Consider the following 12,959-nt stretch of genomic DNA (forward strand, 5'->3'; position numbering starts at 1 on the left):
CAAAATAGAGTCCCTTTCCCACTAAAATCCAAACTCTTACCGCCATTGAACAAGACGAGAATGTGACTGTTTTCTATCTTTCCCTGAATTTCTTTAAGCTACTCCTTTATGGAAAAAGTGATCAATAATACCACAAAGGTAACACACCAAAAGGACCCGCTCGTAATTGAAGGACACTTCGAAGAAATTATTTCATTGTCTTCTAATTTTTTTCTTCTTCATAGGGGGTTTCGAATATATAAAGAGAGACTTATCCTCATAAAATCACGGACAGAAGAGTTTCGACTAATTGTTAAATAGAAAGAGAGTAATTCTATACCGATTCTATTTGTGCAATAAATGTCAAATAAAAAGACAAATAATTCTATATAACTCCCCTATTTTGTGACTGTATTTTATTTCTTTAATAAATTTTTGTTGCTAATATCATAATTTAGAAATGTGCTCATGACATCACGCAAACTTTTGGTCAAGGATTTAGAAGCGAATCCCGAAAAATAGATCATATACGTGAGTTTCATATTCTCCCCTATGGGTAATTGGTGAACAAGGAGGCAATTATAGACCCCTGTCATCATCTTCTTGAGATCAAATAAGTGGAAGAATTGGATTAGATAAAGGCCACCCTCAGCAATTGGCTTGATGGATGCTCCATAGCGATGATAAAGTTCACTCCATCGCAGGGAAATTAATCACTCTGGAACTTCGCTACCAAACAGATCATAAATGACGTTGTGTGTTGGATTCTCTCCTAGCTCTTCTTCTTTGTCTTTAATTGACAGCTTTTGAGACATAATGCTTGGAAACAAGACCGCCAAAAACAAAGAAAGAAATGAGTAGCAATACCAAAGATCCACTACGGCATGACTAGAAACTTGGGGAAAATGAGGCAAGACATAAATTTTAGATTAGTTACTTTTAAATATATAAGTGGGCCAAAATAATTTGAAAACCTAGAAGCGCTCTTTCTCGGGACGGTTAAAATTTCCTCATTCGCCAATTTTAAGACCTACTTATATTACCAGCCCACTCCATTCCTTAGAGCCTGCTTTCATTCCCAACTGCAATGTCCGCATCTACGCTCTCCATTAGCGCCAACCCTGCCGTGTCCGCTCGTCGCCGGCCTGTCCTCCTTGCCGAAAATAAATCGAACTTCGAATCATTGCCCGCCGAACCTAACCCTAATGGCGTTAATGTTGGCGAAGATAAAGCCACCGGCGCCGCTAACAGCAGAGATCTGGGCCACCATTCGGTCCGGGCCGAGGCGTTGAAGGACTCTGGGCAAGCCAGAAAAGTCACTGTGGCTCAAAACTCAAACGTTCCGCTGCGGCGAACACGGAAGGGAGTGGTCAACAAGACGGAGAAACCCCGGTGGCAGACTGTGGTTAGTATTTTTATTAAGAATTTAGTGCTTTTACTTGTTTTGGCTGGGTTAGTTCAGATGGTTAGGAGATTGGCTTTGAAATCGGGGGAGGTTAGCAGGGCTGGGACAGAGGTCAGCTTAACCGAATTTGAAGGTAGAGTTGCTGAGGTTGAGAACTTTTTGAAAACTACTGCTAAAATGATACAGGTTCAGGTAGAGGTTGTTGATCGGAAACTTGAAAATGAAATTGGTGGGTTAAGGAGGGAGTTGAATGAGAGAATAGACGATCAAAGTGTGGCATTGGGGAATTCATTGAAAATATTGGAAGAAAAGAGCGAGGGATTGGATAAGTCCTTGCGTGAATTGAAGAGCGCGAATTTGTTGACCAAGGAAGAATTTGAGAATATGTATGAACAAATGTTAAAAGAGAAGGGTGGAAATGGTAAGACTGAAATGGCAGTGAGTTTGAGTGATATAGGAGCCTATGCAAGAGAGATTGTCAAGAATGAGATTGAGATGCATGCCTCAGATGGGCTTGCCAAGGCCGATTATGCGCTGTTTTCGGGTGGAGGAAAGGTTGTCAGGCATTCTGAGCCCTTTCTTGCTGGAAAGGGAAGCAACTGGTTTTCAAAAGGTAGTCAAAATGTGGTTCATCCCAATGCAGACAAGATGTTGAAGCCTAGTTTTGGGGAACCAGGACAGTGTTTTCCGTTAAAAGGAAGTAGCGGGTTTGTTCAGATCAAGCTGCGTACGGCTATTATCCCTGAGGCTATTACTTTGGAACATGTTGCCAAGGTAACCTTTTAGTTTCGCTTACATTGTTGTAAAGGTTTTTATTTTGCTAGTTCAACTTATGCATTTGTCTTGCTTTTAGGTTTTGGTTGGTAGGGTGGAAAAAAAATTGAAAAGGTAAAAAAATTGAAAATGTAGAAATATAAAAGGATAGAAAATATTTTTTTTTCATAGAAGTGCCGTGTAGGTCAGATGGAAAAATTGAAAGAAAAAGTAAATTTATTTCTATCATTATTTGATAGAGTTGAAAAATAAGATGAGAAAAAGTGAAGGACAAATGTAAACACCTTTCTCTCATATTCTCTCCTCTTATCTTTTCAACTTGAAAAGATTGGTTTTTATGCATTTGGATAGAAAATTGTCATCTCAACTTTCACTATTCTTTTCTATCAAGGACACTCAAAAATTATTTTCTTTCTGGTAATTATGCTATTAGTCCTTGTAGTTTTGCGAAAATTGTGAATTTAGTCTCTATACTTTAATTTGATCGATTTTAGTTCTTGTACTTTTTGAATTTTGAAATTTTAGTCTTGACATAAATGACAGTCATTAATCTATTGATTGGATTTTTAGTGAGTAATATGTGGAAATAACAAGCTGACATGACATTACACATATGATAATATGTTTGTTGCATTAGATTTTGGAAAATGGTAGAACTTTATTTAATAGCTATTGTCTGGTGAGAACTGAAATTTTAAAATTTGAAAAGTATAGGGAGTAAAAACGATGAATTTAAAGTACAATGACTAAATCACAACTTTTATAAGTAATGGGACTAATGGTAGAATTTAACATTTTCTTTCCACTTTTCTATTCAACCAAGCACACCCTGAAGACCATGTAGGTGTGACTAAATCACAATTTTCATAAGTAATGGGACTAATGGTAGAATTTAACATTTTCTTTCCACTTTTCTATTCAACCAAGCACACCCTGAAGACCATGAAGGTGCCACTTTTCATTTTGTTTGAAATACCTGTGTACAAGATATATTTAGACATAGGTGAGGGGATACAATACTCTAAGAACCCTCCAAATGTATGAAAAAAGTTAGAAAAAAATGAACATATCCATGTTGGATACAAAAAAAAATGAACATATCCATGTTGGACGCATTTGTACCCAATACTTGCACCTAAATCTGAGCAATATAGCTTAGAGGAATGAGTATATGAAATTCTTTTCTCATCTCATGTATGATCTAACTTGCCACCAGAGGAAACAACTATGCCATTTTTCTTTCCCTGTTTCCGAGTTCTACAAACGTCTACCATATACTTTTTGTGCGATAAAAACATATATTTTTCACTTGCTAAGCTGCGGCATTTTATGATTGAAATGAAAGGCAGTTCCATTTTATCTTTATTCTGTTGGCTTCATTTTTCATTTAAATTATGGCCGACAAAAATAAACTATATTAACTTGGACTTGGGTGTATGTGTCGGGTATGAGTATGTTTCCTACACAATTATGTTTAAAATTTTAAAGTTTTTCATGTATTTGGAGAGTACTTGAAGGATCATATTCTCATATTCATGTGTAGATATGCGTATGACTCAAATGTTAAAAGCATATACATTGAGAAAATGAAGAGTTGTAGTAGCATTGAAAATAAACCAAGGGCTGATTTAGGACTTAAAGGAGAGCGCTCGTTTTGTTTCAGCTACCTATCAACATTTTTTAAGTGCTAAATTTGTTGTTGTTGCACTATGAACAGAATGTGGCATATGATAGATCCAGTGCGCCCAAGGACTGCCGTATCTCTGGTTGGATGCAAGGTCGTGATCTGGATTTACCAATTGACCCCAATAAGATGTTTGTTTTAGCAGAATTCATGTACGACCTTGAGAAGAGTAGTGCTCAGACCTTCGATGTATCAGATGCGGGTGGTGTTGGCATTGTGGACACAGTTAGGCTAGATTTCTCTTCCAGCCATGGAAGCACTTCACATACCTGTATTTATCGATTGAGGGTGCACGGTCATGAGCCTGACTCTGTTTCAATGGTAAAAATGTAGCCTTGAGGTACATCCGGTCATGCATTTGCTATCTGCATTACTTGTGTAATTGTTATTCTGTGTCTCTGTATTTAGTTAAATAGTATGTAAGTTATTGGACTCACTAGACACAGATTCTCTTCTCCTATTCTTTGCGTAGCAAATGAGTGTGAATGTACTCGTAATTTTCCAGATAGGCACTACTTGAACTAAGAACAATGAGCGAAAATGAACCAGAACCAGAACCAGAGTGTTTTGTCTGATAGACTTCCACTGATCGTTTCGGGAATTCAAGGCTGCTCTTTCTTGATTAATTTTTCTTGTCAGCTATATTCATTTAGGCATGAATGTCTATTCTGTTCACAAATCAAGACCACATTTTTTTTTAATTAAATGACTTGGATAGTTGATAGCCCGAATTTTTTTTATTTTCTATTTTCATTTTACAAAATAAATTTCATTTTCTATTTTTTGAAAATTGGTAAACACTTCTGATAAATAAAAATAAATAATAGTTTTAACAATAAAAATGATTAGTATTTGGTACATTGGTGATATATATTTTTAAATTGTTATTTATTTTTTTAAAAATATTTTATTATATCTTTATAGACATTTGTCAGCTTCTTGATCCTACTTGTGGAGTTAGAAAAACTCCACTCATAGTCCATCAAATATGGATCACCAACTCCTTTTTAAAAGAAAGATTGAAAAAAGATTGAAAAAATTACTCCTTTGCAACATTTGCTATTTCTTTATTATTTGATATAAGCTGTCCATCACTTGTGTAGCCCCTGATATGATTTGTGTGTCATCTTTGAGAAGCAAATCTGTTAAAAGAAGTCATTTTCCGGTCACTCATTTTAAGTCAGTAGGCCATTTCTCGTTGCTCCCAATATAATTCTTCTTTTTCAATCTCTATGTTAAGGTGCAATTTAGTATTACTCAGCTCCCCAAGGGTCTCATCATTTCTTTCTTCATTTTTCAAGTGAGCAATTCGCTGATGAAGATCCCTCGATACACCATTCTTTTGTTTCTTTAATCAATATTCCCAACTTTGCAAACCTGCACATAGAAGTGTAAGACGAGTTGGGGCGTTACCATAACTACTATCCCACAAACGACGAATTTTTTATTTACAAGAATATTCCAAAGTCCACCATGTCTCAAATCGGAATCTACTATTTGTAAGTCTCTACTCTTCTTGATCAGTGATTAAAAATAAGGGACAATGATAGGAGAAGGAATGCAACAGATGTCTAAGAGAAAAATTAGAAAAAAGTAGCCACCAAGCCGAGTTAGCTACTCCACGATCTAATTGAAACTCAACCAAGGTAGTTCGAAAATCCCCCATTCCTCCTTCATCCTGTGGCAACCCTCATTTCTTCCCGAACGAATACAATATCTCATTGAAATCTCCGCAGACCAACCAAGATAATCTTTGATCTCGCCCCAAAGGTTTTAGAAGATTCCAGAACTCTTCTTTAAAGTACACATCAGGGGAACTGTAAAATCTAGTCAGCTGCCAGTTCATACTATTTTCATCGTCCTAAATCTCCACATATATATCATTTTTCAAAAAACTTCTAAGAGCTATTGTGCTCCCTGTATTCCATCCAAGGCTAAGACCTCCTCTTGTACTATCAGCCGACACATCAATACAATTATGGAAGCCACATCTCCTACACACTTTTTCAGCGTATGCTGAAGTCTTTTCATAGCCAGTGAACTCCCCAATCAACGAACATTCCAACACATGATATTCATTGCTTAAGTATGCTTAAAAACTTGATATTTGATTAAAATTGTATGTGACGATTTGAACTTTTTTTACTAGTGGAAGTGAATTAATCAAACTACATTGTACTCTTGTAGTTAAAAAACCTCTTTTAAATAGTTTTATTTTTTTTTGTTTTCTATGCACGCGTGCATGCGGTTAGCTGCACACAAAAAATAAACAAATTCGCACGTTGAACAAAAGAGCTCAATCTTGTTAACATAATATGAAAAAAATACATATCCAAATTAAACATATAATTTATAATTTCATATGTAACCATTCAATGTTAACAATCATTGTCTCATGTTTATTTCATTTATACTTTCTTATGAATTCTTCATTAGATTTAAGTTCTATATGACAATTTATTGATAGGTCATTCAAACTTTGCACTATCATATTTGGTTTCTACAATCGAAACAATCATAAACATCAATACAATCTCAATATAATTAATACATTATGATGTCCTGTAACATTCCGAAATAGGGCCTAAACGGAACAATGGTTGCGAAACCACAAATTCAGGGTAGAAAAAAAATTTATTTTATTATTATTCTGAGGTTCATGGTATGATTACATGATTGTACAAAAATTTCGTGATAAAATTCTATGCATAAAGTGCTTAAATTGAGGTTAGGGACTAAATCGAATAATTTGCAAAACTTGTATTCTAGAAGTTTTTAGTATGAAATTATTTTGGAATATTAATTAGGAGATCTTAAATGGTAATTTGACCAATTTTAAGTTCATGGACAAAATTAGGACATGGAAGGAATTTTTGAAAGTTTAGTAAGGAGGGGTGTTTTGGTCATTTGGTTATTAACATTAATAAAAAGATAAAAAGATGATAAAATTGTATCATCTTCTTCAAGTTACCAGCCGAACCTTACCTCTCTCCATAGCTGGGGTTTCTTCAACTTTCAAGCTTCATAATCAAGAAGAGCGAAATTCGGGAGTAGATCGAGGAAAAGAAAAAGTAAAGGACTAAATTGTAAAGTTTAGTCACATTTTGTATCGAGGTAAGTTTACAGTAAATAAATGAAATATTCTTTTATTTTACATTATTATTGTCAATTTCCAGCATTTATATATTTATGTTATGAAAATATTTAAAGTCGAATTTAAGGTGAAGTGACAGAGGAAAAGTGTTAGAAAGCCTCGGTTGAACCCTAGGAATGTTAGGATATTAGGGTTGTGAGACGAACGAAATGAGCCATGTAAGCCCATATTAGAAATATGGCTTTGGAGACATGATTGAGCCATGTAAGTCCATATTATATATGGCATTGGAGACAGGAATAATTCATGTAAGTCCATGTCAAAGACATGGCATTGGCGAGATAATATTGATGAGCGAGGAGCGACCTAGTATCCTTAGTATTCCGAGTGGTTCAACGAGTCAAGATCTGAGTTAAATTACAGTGAATTAACAGCAAAGGAAAGTAGATTATATTTATGAAAAAGGAAAGGTCAGGTAAGAAAGAAGGTAAGGGAATAAAGAAGAAGATAGAAATTGAGAAGTAAAGAAATTTATGATATTAGATGATATTATGCATAATTATCCATTATGTTGAATGTTGTGATTTATTTGCTTGTAAGCTTACTAAGCCTAGTGCTTAATCTCTTTATTTTCTTCTTCTTATAGTACTTATCTAGCCACTCGGGATCGAAGGAAGCGTCGGAGGCCGATCACACTATCAAAGAAATAACTCGGTATAATTAGATGTTTTGTTTTGTGTATGGCATGTATAGAAACTTAGCTACTTTTGGTATAATATGAACAATGAATGATGTGTAAATACTTTCTAGTGATTAGCTAATAAAAATGGCCGATGATATGCATGTTTATTAATATGTATGATTGAATGGTGATTATCACATGAAAATTATGAAAAATGTGAAAGTAACCTAAAAATAGATTCAAGTAACAGAAATGACGTAACTTTGAAAAATCACTAAAAATTGTAGAAACATAGTTTAAAGATGAATAATATATGAAATTAAAGCTTATTATGTATATTTTCTTATGGAATAAGAAAAACAGGTAAAGGTGTTATATTTTATGATATATTTGAGTTTTAGTAAAATAGGGTCAGAGCGATTTTTGGATCCCCTGTTTCAACTTTGGAAATTCACCATAAATTGTACAAAACTAATTAGAAGGTATACTTTATATGGTTATAATCCTTGTTGAGTCTAGTTTTAAGAAAAACAAACGACTTAGTGATATGAATTTTGTACAGGGAGAAACATGGTTCTTAATAAGAAGAGGTTAGTGTAGTCTAGTTTTGAAACAGGGGAAACTTTAACTAATAAACTGTACTAATTGGCCAAGTAAAAAATCTATGAAAAAAATTAATAGATAGATATATGAGTCTAGTTTCAGGAAAAATTTACGGATCTTAATTTCGAGTTTTGGAACTCAAGATATGAATTTTTAGGCGACTATGACGCAGAATGGCAGCACATTCCGAAATGCTTAAATAAACAATTTAAAACTATTTAAGTGATAGATTAAGTTTAGTAATGCCTCGTGCTCGATTCTGACAACAGTCTCGGGTAAGGAGTGTTACATTTATTAGTATCAGAGCAGGTTTAGTCGGTTCTCGGAACAGTTAGTGTGAGAAAAAGTCTAGCTATACATGCCATACTTGTATTTTGATAGTGTGACGACTCCTGACGATTTTTTTTTAAATATTTTGTTTTATAGTAATGGATCTGGGCGAGCGGTGATGATGATGTAGAAAGTAATGCTTTGCTTCTACAAAGGGCAGCGCCATCGAGAATAGGCCGATAATAGTTGATCGGGGAGGAGTGACTCGAGAAGCTCTCTTCCGAGCTTTGAGTGATTTGTTTGCCGAGTTCGTTAAATGCGAATCCGGCAGTTAGACCTCCACCCCTCATGATTCTCGGGCTACCCATGTAGCTCAAGCTTCCCGATCCACAGTGCAGTGGTAAGAGAAAAACCACCAGTTGATAGAATCAGGAAACAAGGGGCAGAAGAGTTCCGAGCAACAAAAGATGATGATGTAGAAAGAGCAGAATTTTGGTTAGAAAATACTATCAGAGTCTTTGACGAATTATCTTGTACACCTGAGGAATGTATGAAATGTGTAGTATCACTTCTTAGAGACTCAGCCTACTATTGGTGGAAGACACTTGTATCAGTTGTACCAAAAGAGAGGGTCACTTGGGATTTCTTTCAGGAAGAATTTCGTAAAAAGTACATCAGTCAGAGGTTTATTGACCAGAAGAGAAAGGAATTCCTGGAATTGAAACAAGGCAATATGACGATGACCGATTATGAGCGTGAATTTGTCAGGCTCAGTAAATATGCTCAAGAATGTGTGTCCACAGAGGCTATCATGCGTAAAAGGTTTGAGGATGGGTTAAATGATGATATCCGACTGTCAGTGGGTGTCTTAGAAATAAAAGAGTTCGTTATTTTAGTTGAGAGAGCACTGTAAGGCGAGGAGCTATTAAAAGAAAAGGCAAAGTTGAGACAGAGACACAAGATACAAAGAAGAGACAGATGAGCGAGATCATTTGGGCTACATCCAAGAGGCCCAGAGAGTTTTCTACGGATCTAGCTTTTCGGTAGGGCAATCTAGTCGAATAGAGGTAGCAGATTTAAGGATCCGAAGGCTCGGACCACCTCGACTACGAGTGTAGGTAATGTCGAGACGAGGTAGATCGAGGTGTCCACGATGTGGTAGACTTCATTATGGTCCTTGTCGGTGGTGAAAATGTTTGCTATAAATGTGGTGCTCGAGATCATTTTGTACGAGAATGTCCGAAGTGGCTAGCCGAGAGGTAACACAGAGTGCTAGATCCGAAATGCTCCTACTAGAGGCGAGATCACCGAGGCAACCGGGAGTAGGAGCAAGTGTGAGGTACCTCTAGAGATTGGTGTGAGACCGGATGTTAGAGCCCTGCAAGGACTTATGCTATTCGTGCACGCGAAGAGGCATCCTCCCCCGATGTGATTACGGGTACATTTTCTCTACATGATATTAATGTCATTGCTCTGATTGATCCGGGTTCGACTCATTCTTATGTTTGTATGAAATTGATGCCTAGTATAAGTATGCCTATAGAATCTACAGAATTTGTGATTAAAGTATCGAATCCATTAGGCAAGCATGTATTAGTAGATAAAGTATGTAGAAATTGTCCTTTAATGATTAGAGGCTACTGTTTTCCGGCCGATCTCATGCTATTGCCATTTGATGAGTTTGATGTGATTCTTGGTTTGGATTGGTTGACTACACATGATGTGATAGTGAATTTTGGAAAGAAATTCATTGAGTTGAAGTGTGAAAATGGTGAAATTCTTCGGGTTAATTCAGAAGAGTCAGATAGTTCATTTCCCATAATTTATGTTATGTCTGCTCAGAAATACTTGAGAAAAGGGTATGAAGCTTATCTTGCTTTTGTGTTGAACACTAAAGATCCAGAATTAAAAATTGAATCAGTGCCTGTGGTATGTGAGTTTCTCGATGTGTTTCCGGAAGAACTACCAGGTTTGCCTCTTGTTAGAGAAGTTGAGTTTGGTATTCAGTTGATTCCAGGTACCACGCCCATTTCTATTGCTCCTTATAGAATGGCTCTATTGGAATTGAAAGAATTGAAAGCTCGATTGCGAGAATTAACAGATAAAGGCTTTGTAAGACCCATAGTTCACCATGGGTGCACCAGTGCTATTTGTGAAAAAAAAGACGGATCAATGAGATTGTGCATAGATTATCGGCAACTTAACAAGGTAACGAAGAAAGAACAAGTATCCATTTCCTAGAATTGATGATTTGTTTGATCAATTGAAGGAGCTCTGTGTTTTCCAAGATAGATTTGAGATCCGGATACTATCAGTTGTGAGTTAAAGAGTCAGATGTCCGAAGACGCTTCCGGACTAGGTATGGTCATTATGAGTTCCTTGTGATGCCATTTGGCTTGACTAATGCTCCTGCCATTTTCATGGACTTAATGAACCGAATTTTTAGACCATACTTAGATAAGTTTGTAGTTGTGTTCATTGATGATATTTTGATTTATTCTCATGATGAGGCCGAGTATGCGAGCATTTAAAACGATTTACAAATTCGAGAGATAATCGGTTGTATGCCAAGTTCAGCAAAAGTGAGTTACAGTTACGAGAAGTTGGTTTTCTTGGACATATTGTCTCGGTGAAGGTATTAAGGTTGATACGAGTAAGATTTCAGCCATTGTTGATTGGAAGCCTCCTAGAAATGTATCAGAAGTTAGAAGTTTTCTTGGTCTTGCGGATATTATAGACGATTTGTGGAGGGATTTTCCATGATAGCTACCCGTTGACGAGGCGCTACGGAAGGATGTTAAGTTTGAATGGTGAGAAGTGCCAACAAAGTTTTGACAAGTTAAAGGTATTGTTGACGAAGCTCCTATCTTAGTACAGTAGGAACAGGGTAAAGAATTTGTGATTCTGATGATGCATCCTTGAATGGGCTTGGTTGTGTACTCATGCGGGAAGGAAAGGTAATTTCATATGCCTCTAGACAATTGAAGCCACATGAGAAAAATTATCCGACACATGATTTAGAGCTAGCTGCTATTGTATTTGCATTGAAGATTTGGAGACATTATTTGTATGGTGAAAGGTGTCGGATATTTACCGATCATAAAAGCTTGAAATACTTGATGACTCAAAAAGATTTGAATTTGAGGCAAAGAAGATGGTTGGAATTGCTTAAAGATTATGAGTTAGTGATTGATTATCACCCAGGTAAGGCAAATGTAGTTGCTGACGCTTTAAGCAGGAAACTTTTATTTACATTGCGAGCTTTGAATACCAATTTAGCCATGTCAGATGATGGTTCTATTTTAGCTGAATTTAGAGCTAAACCGGTATTTCTTGAAGAGATTTGTGAAGCTCAGAAAGATGATAATGAGTTACAAGCTAAAAGAGTTCAATGTGAGTCAGGCATAGAATCAGATTTCTGGATTGGTTCTGATGGTTGTTTGATGTTTAAAGACAGAATTTGTGTACCAAAGAATGATGAGCTTATTCGGAAGATTTTACAGGAAGCACATAGCAGTTCTTTATCTATTCATCCAGACAGTACAAAAATGTATAATGATTTGAAGAAATTGTATTGGTGGGTAGGAATGAAAAGAGATATTTCTGAGTTTGTTTCTAGATGCTTGATTTGTCAACGGTAAAGGCGAACATCGGTACCCTCGGGATTATTGCAACTTTGTGCTAGTTAGGAATGGAAATGGGACGAGTTACTATGGATTTTGTGACGAGATTGCCGTTAACACTGAAAAAGAAAGATGCAGTATGGGTTGTGATTGATAAGCTAACTAAGTCGGCTCATTTTATCCCAATTCGTATGGATTATTCACTTGACAAGTTGGCCGAGTTATACATTTCAGAGATAGTTAGACTACATGGAGTGCCATTATCGATCATTTCAGACAGAGATCCAAGATTTACTTCACGGTTCGGAAGAAGTTACAAGAGGCTTTAGGTGCGAAGTTGAGTTTTAGTACGCTTTTCACCCTCGGACCGATAGTCGATCGGAGAGACTTATTCAGGTACTTGAAGATATGCTTAGATGTTGTGTATTAGAATTTCAAGGCGGTTGGGAAAAATACTTACCATTGGTAGAGTTTGCCTACAATAATAGTTATCGATCAAGTTTGAAGATGGCACCTTATGAAGCTTTGTATGGACGTAAATGCCGCACACCTTTATATTGGAATGAGCTTAAAGAAAGCCGATTTCTGGGGTTGATCTAGTTAAAGAAAGAAGAAAAGTGAAAGTTATCGAAATTGTTTAAAAGCGACTTGAGACGAAGCGAAGTCGTATGCGATTTAAAAGAAAAGAGATCGAATATCAAGTTGGTGACAAAGTTTTTTAAAAGTATCCCGTGGAAGAAAGTTCTCAGATTTGGCAAGAAAGGCAAACTAAGTCCACGTTTTATTGGACCGTTTGAAGTGATTGAGAGAGTCGGACCATTAGCATATCGGTTAGCTTTGCCGAT

The 12,959-nt window shown here is 36.2% G+C and overlaps 1 protein-coding gene across 1 annotated transcript; it reads left to right on the plus strand.

The window, feature by feature from the left end:
• Positions 1-472: 472 nt before the first annotated feature.
• LOC108460989 (SUN domain-containing protein 2) lies at positions 473-4,468 on the plus strand. Its single transcript, XM_017760729.2, has 2 exons — positions 473-2,158; positions 3,876-4,468. Exons 1-2 carry the CDS (start codon positions 1,067-1,069, stop codon positions 4,173-4,175), a joined length of 1,392 nt encoding a protein of 463 aa, XP_017616218.1. The 5' UTR covers positions 473-1,066; the 3' UTR covers positions 4,176-4,468.
• The last annotated feature ends 8,491 nt before the right edge of the window (positions 4,469-12,959 follow it).

Source organism: Gossypium arboreum, chromosome 4 (genome assembly GCF_025698485.1).
Source record: "Gossypium arboreum isolate Shixiya-1 chromosome 4, ASM2569848v2, whole genome shotgun sequence".
NCBI lineage: Eukaryota > Viridiplantae > Streptophyta > Magnoliopsida > Malvales > Malvaceae > Gossypium > Gossypium arboreum.

What these genes read in the sequence shown, in the direction of transcription:
- LOC108460989 (XM_017760729.2), top strand. Translation starts at nt 1,067, where the DNA reads ATGTCCGCATCTACGCTCTCCATTAGCGCCAACCCTGCCGTGTCCGCT. An exon ending in CTTTGGAACATGTTGCCAAG is followed by an intron (nt 2,159 to 3,875) that starts GTAACCTTTTAG and finishes CACTATGAACAG; the next exon opens with AATGTGGCATATGATAGATC.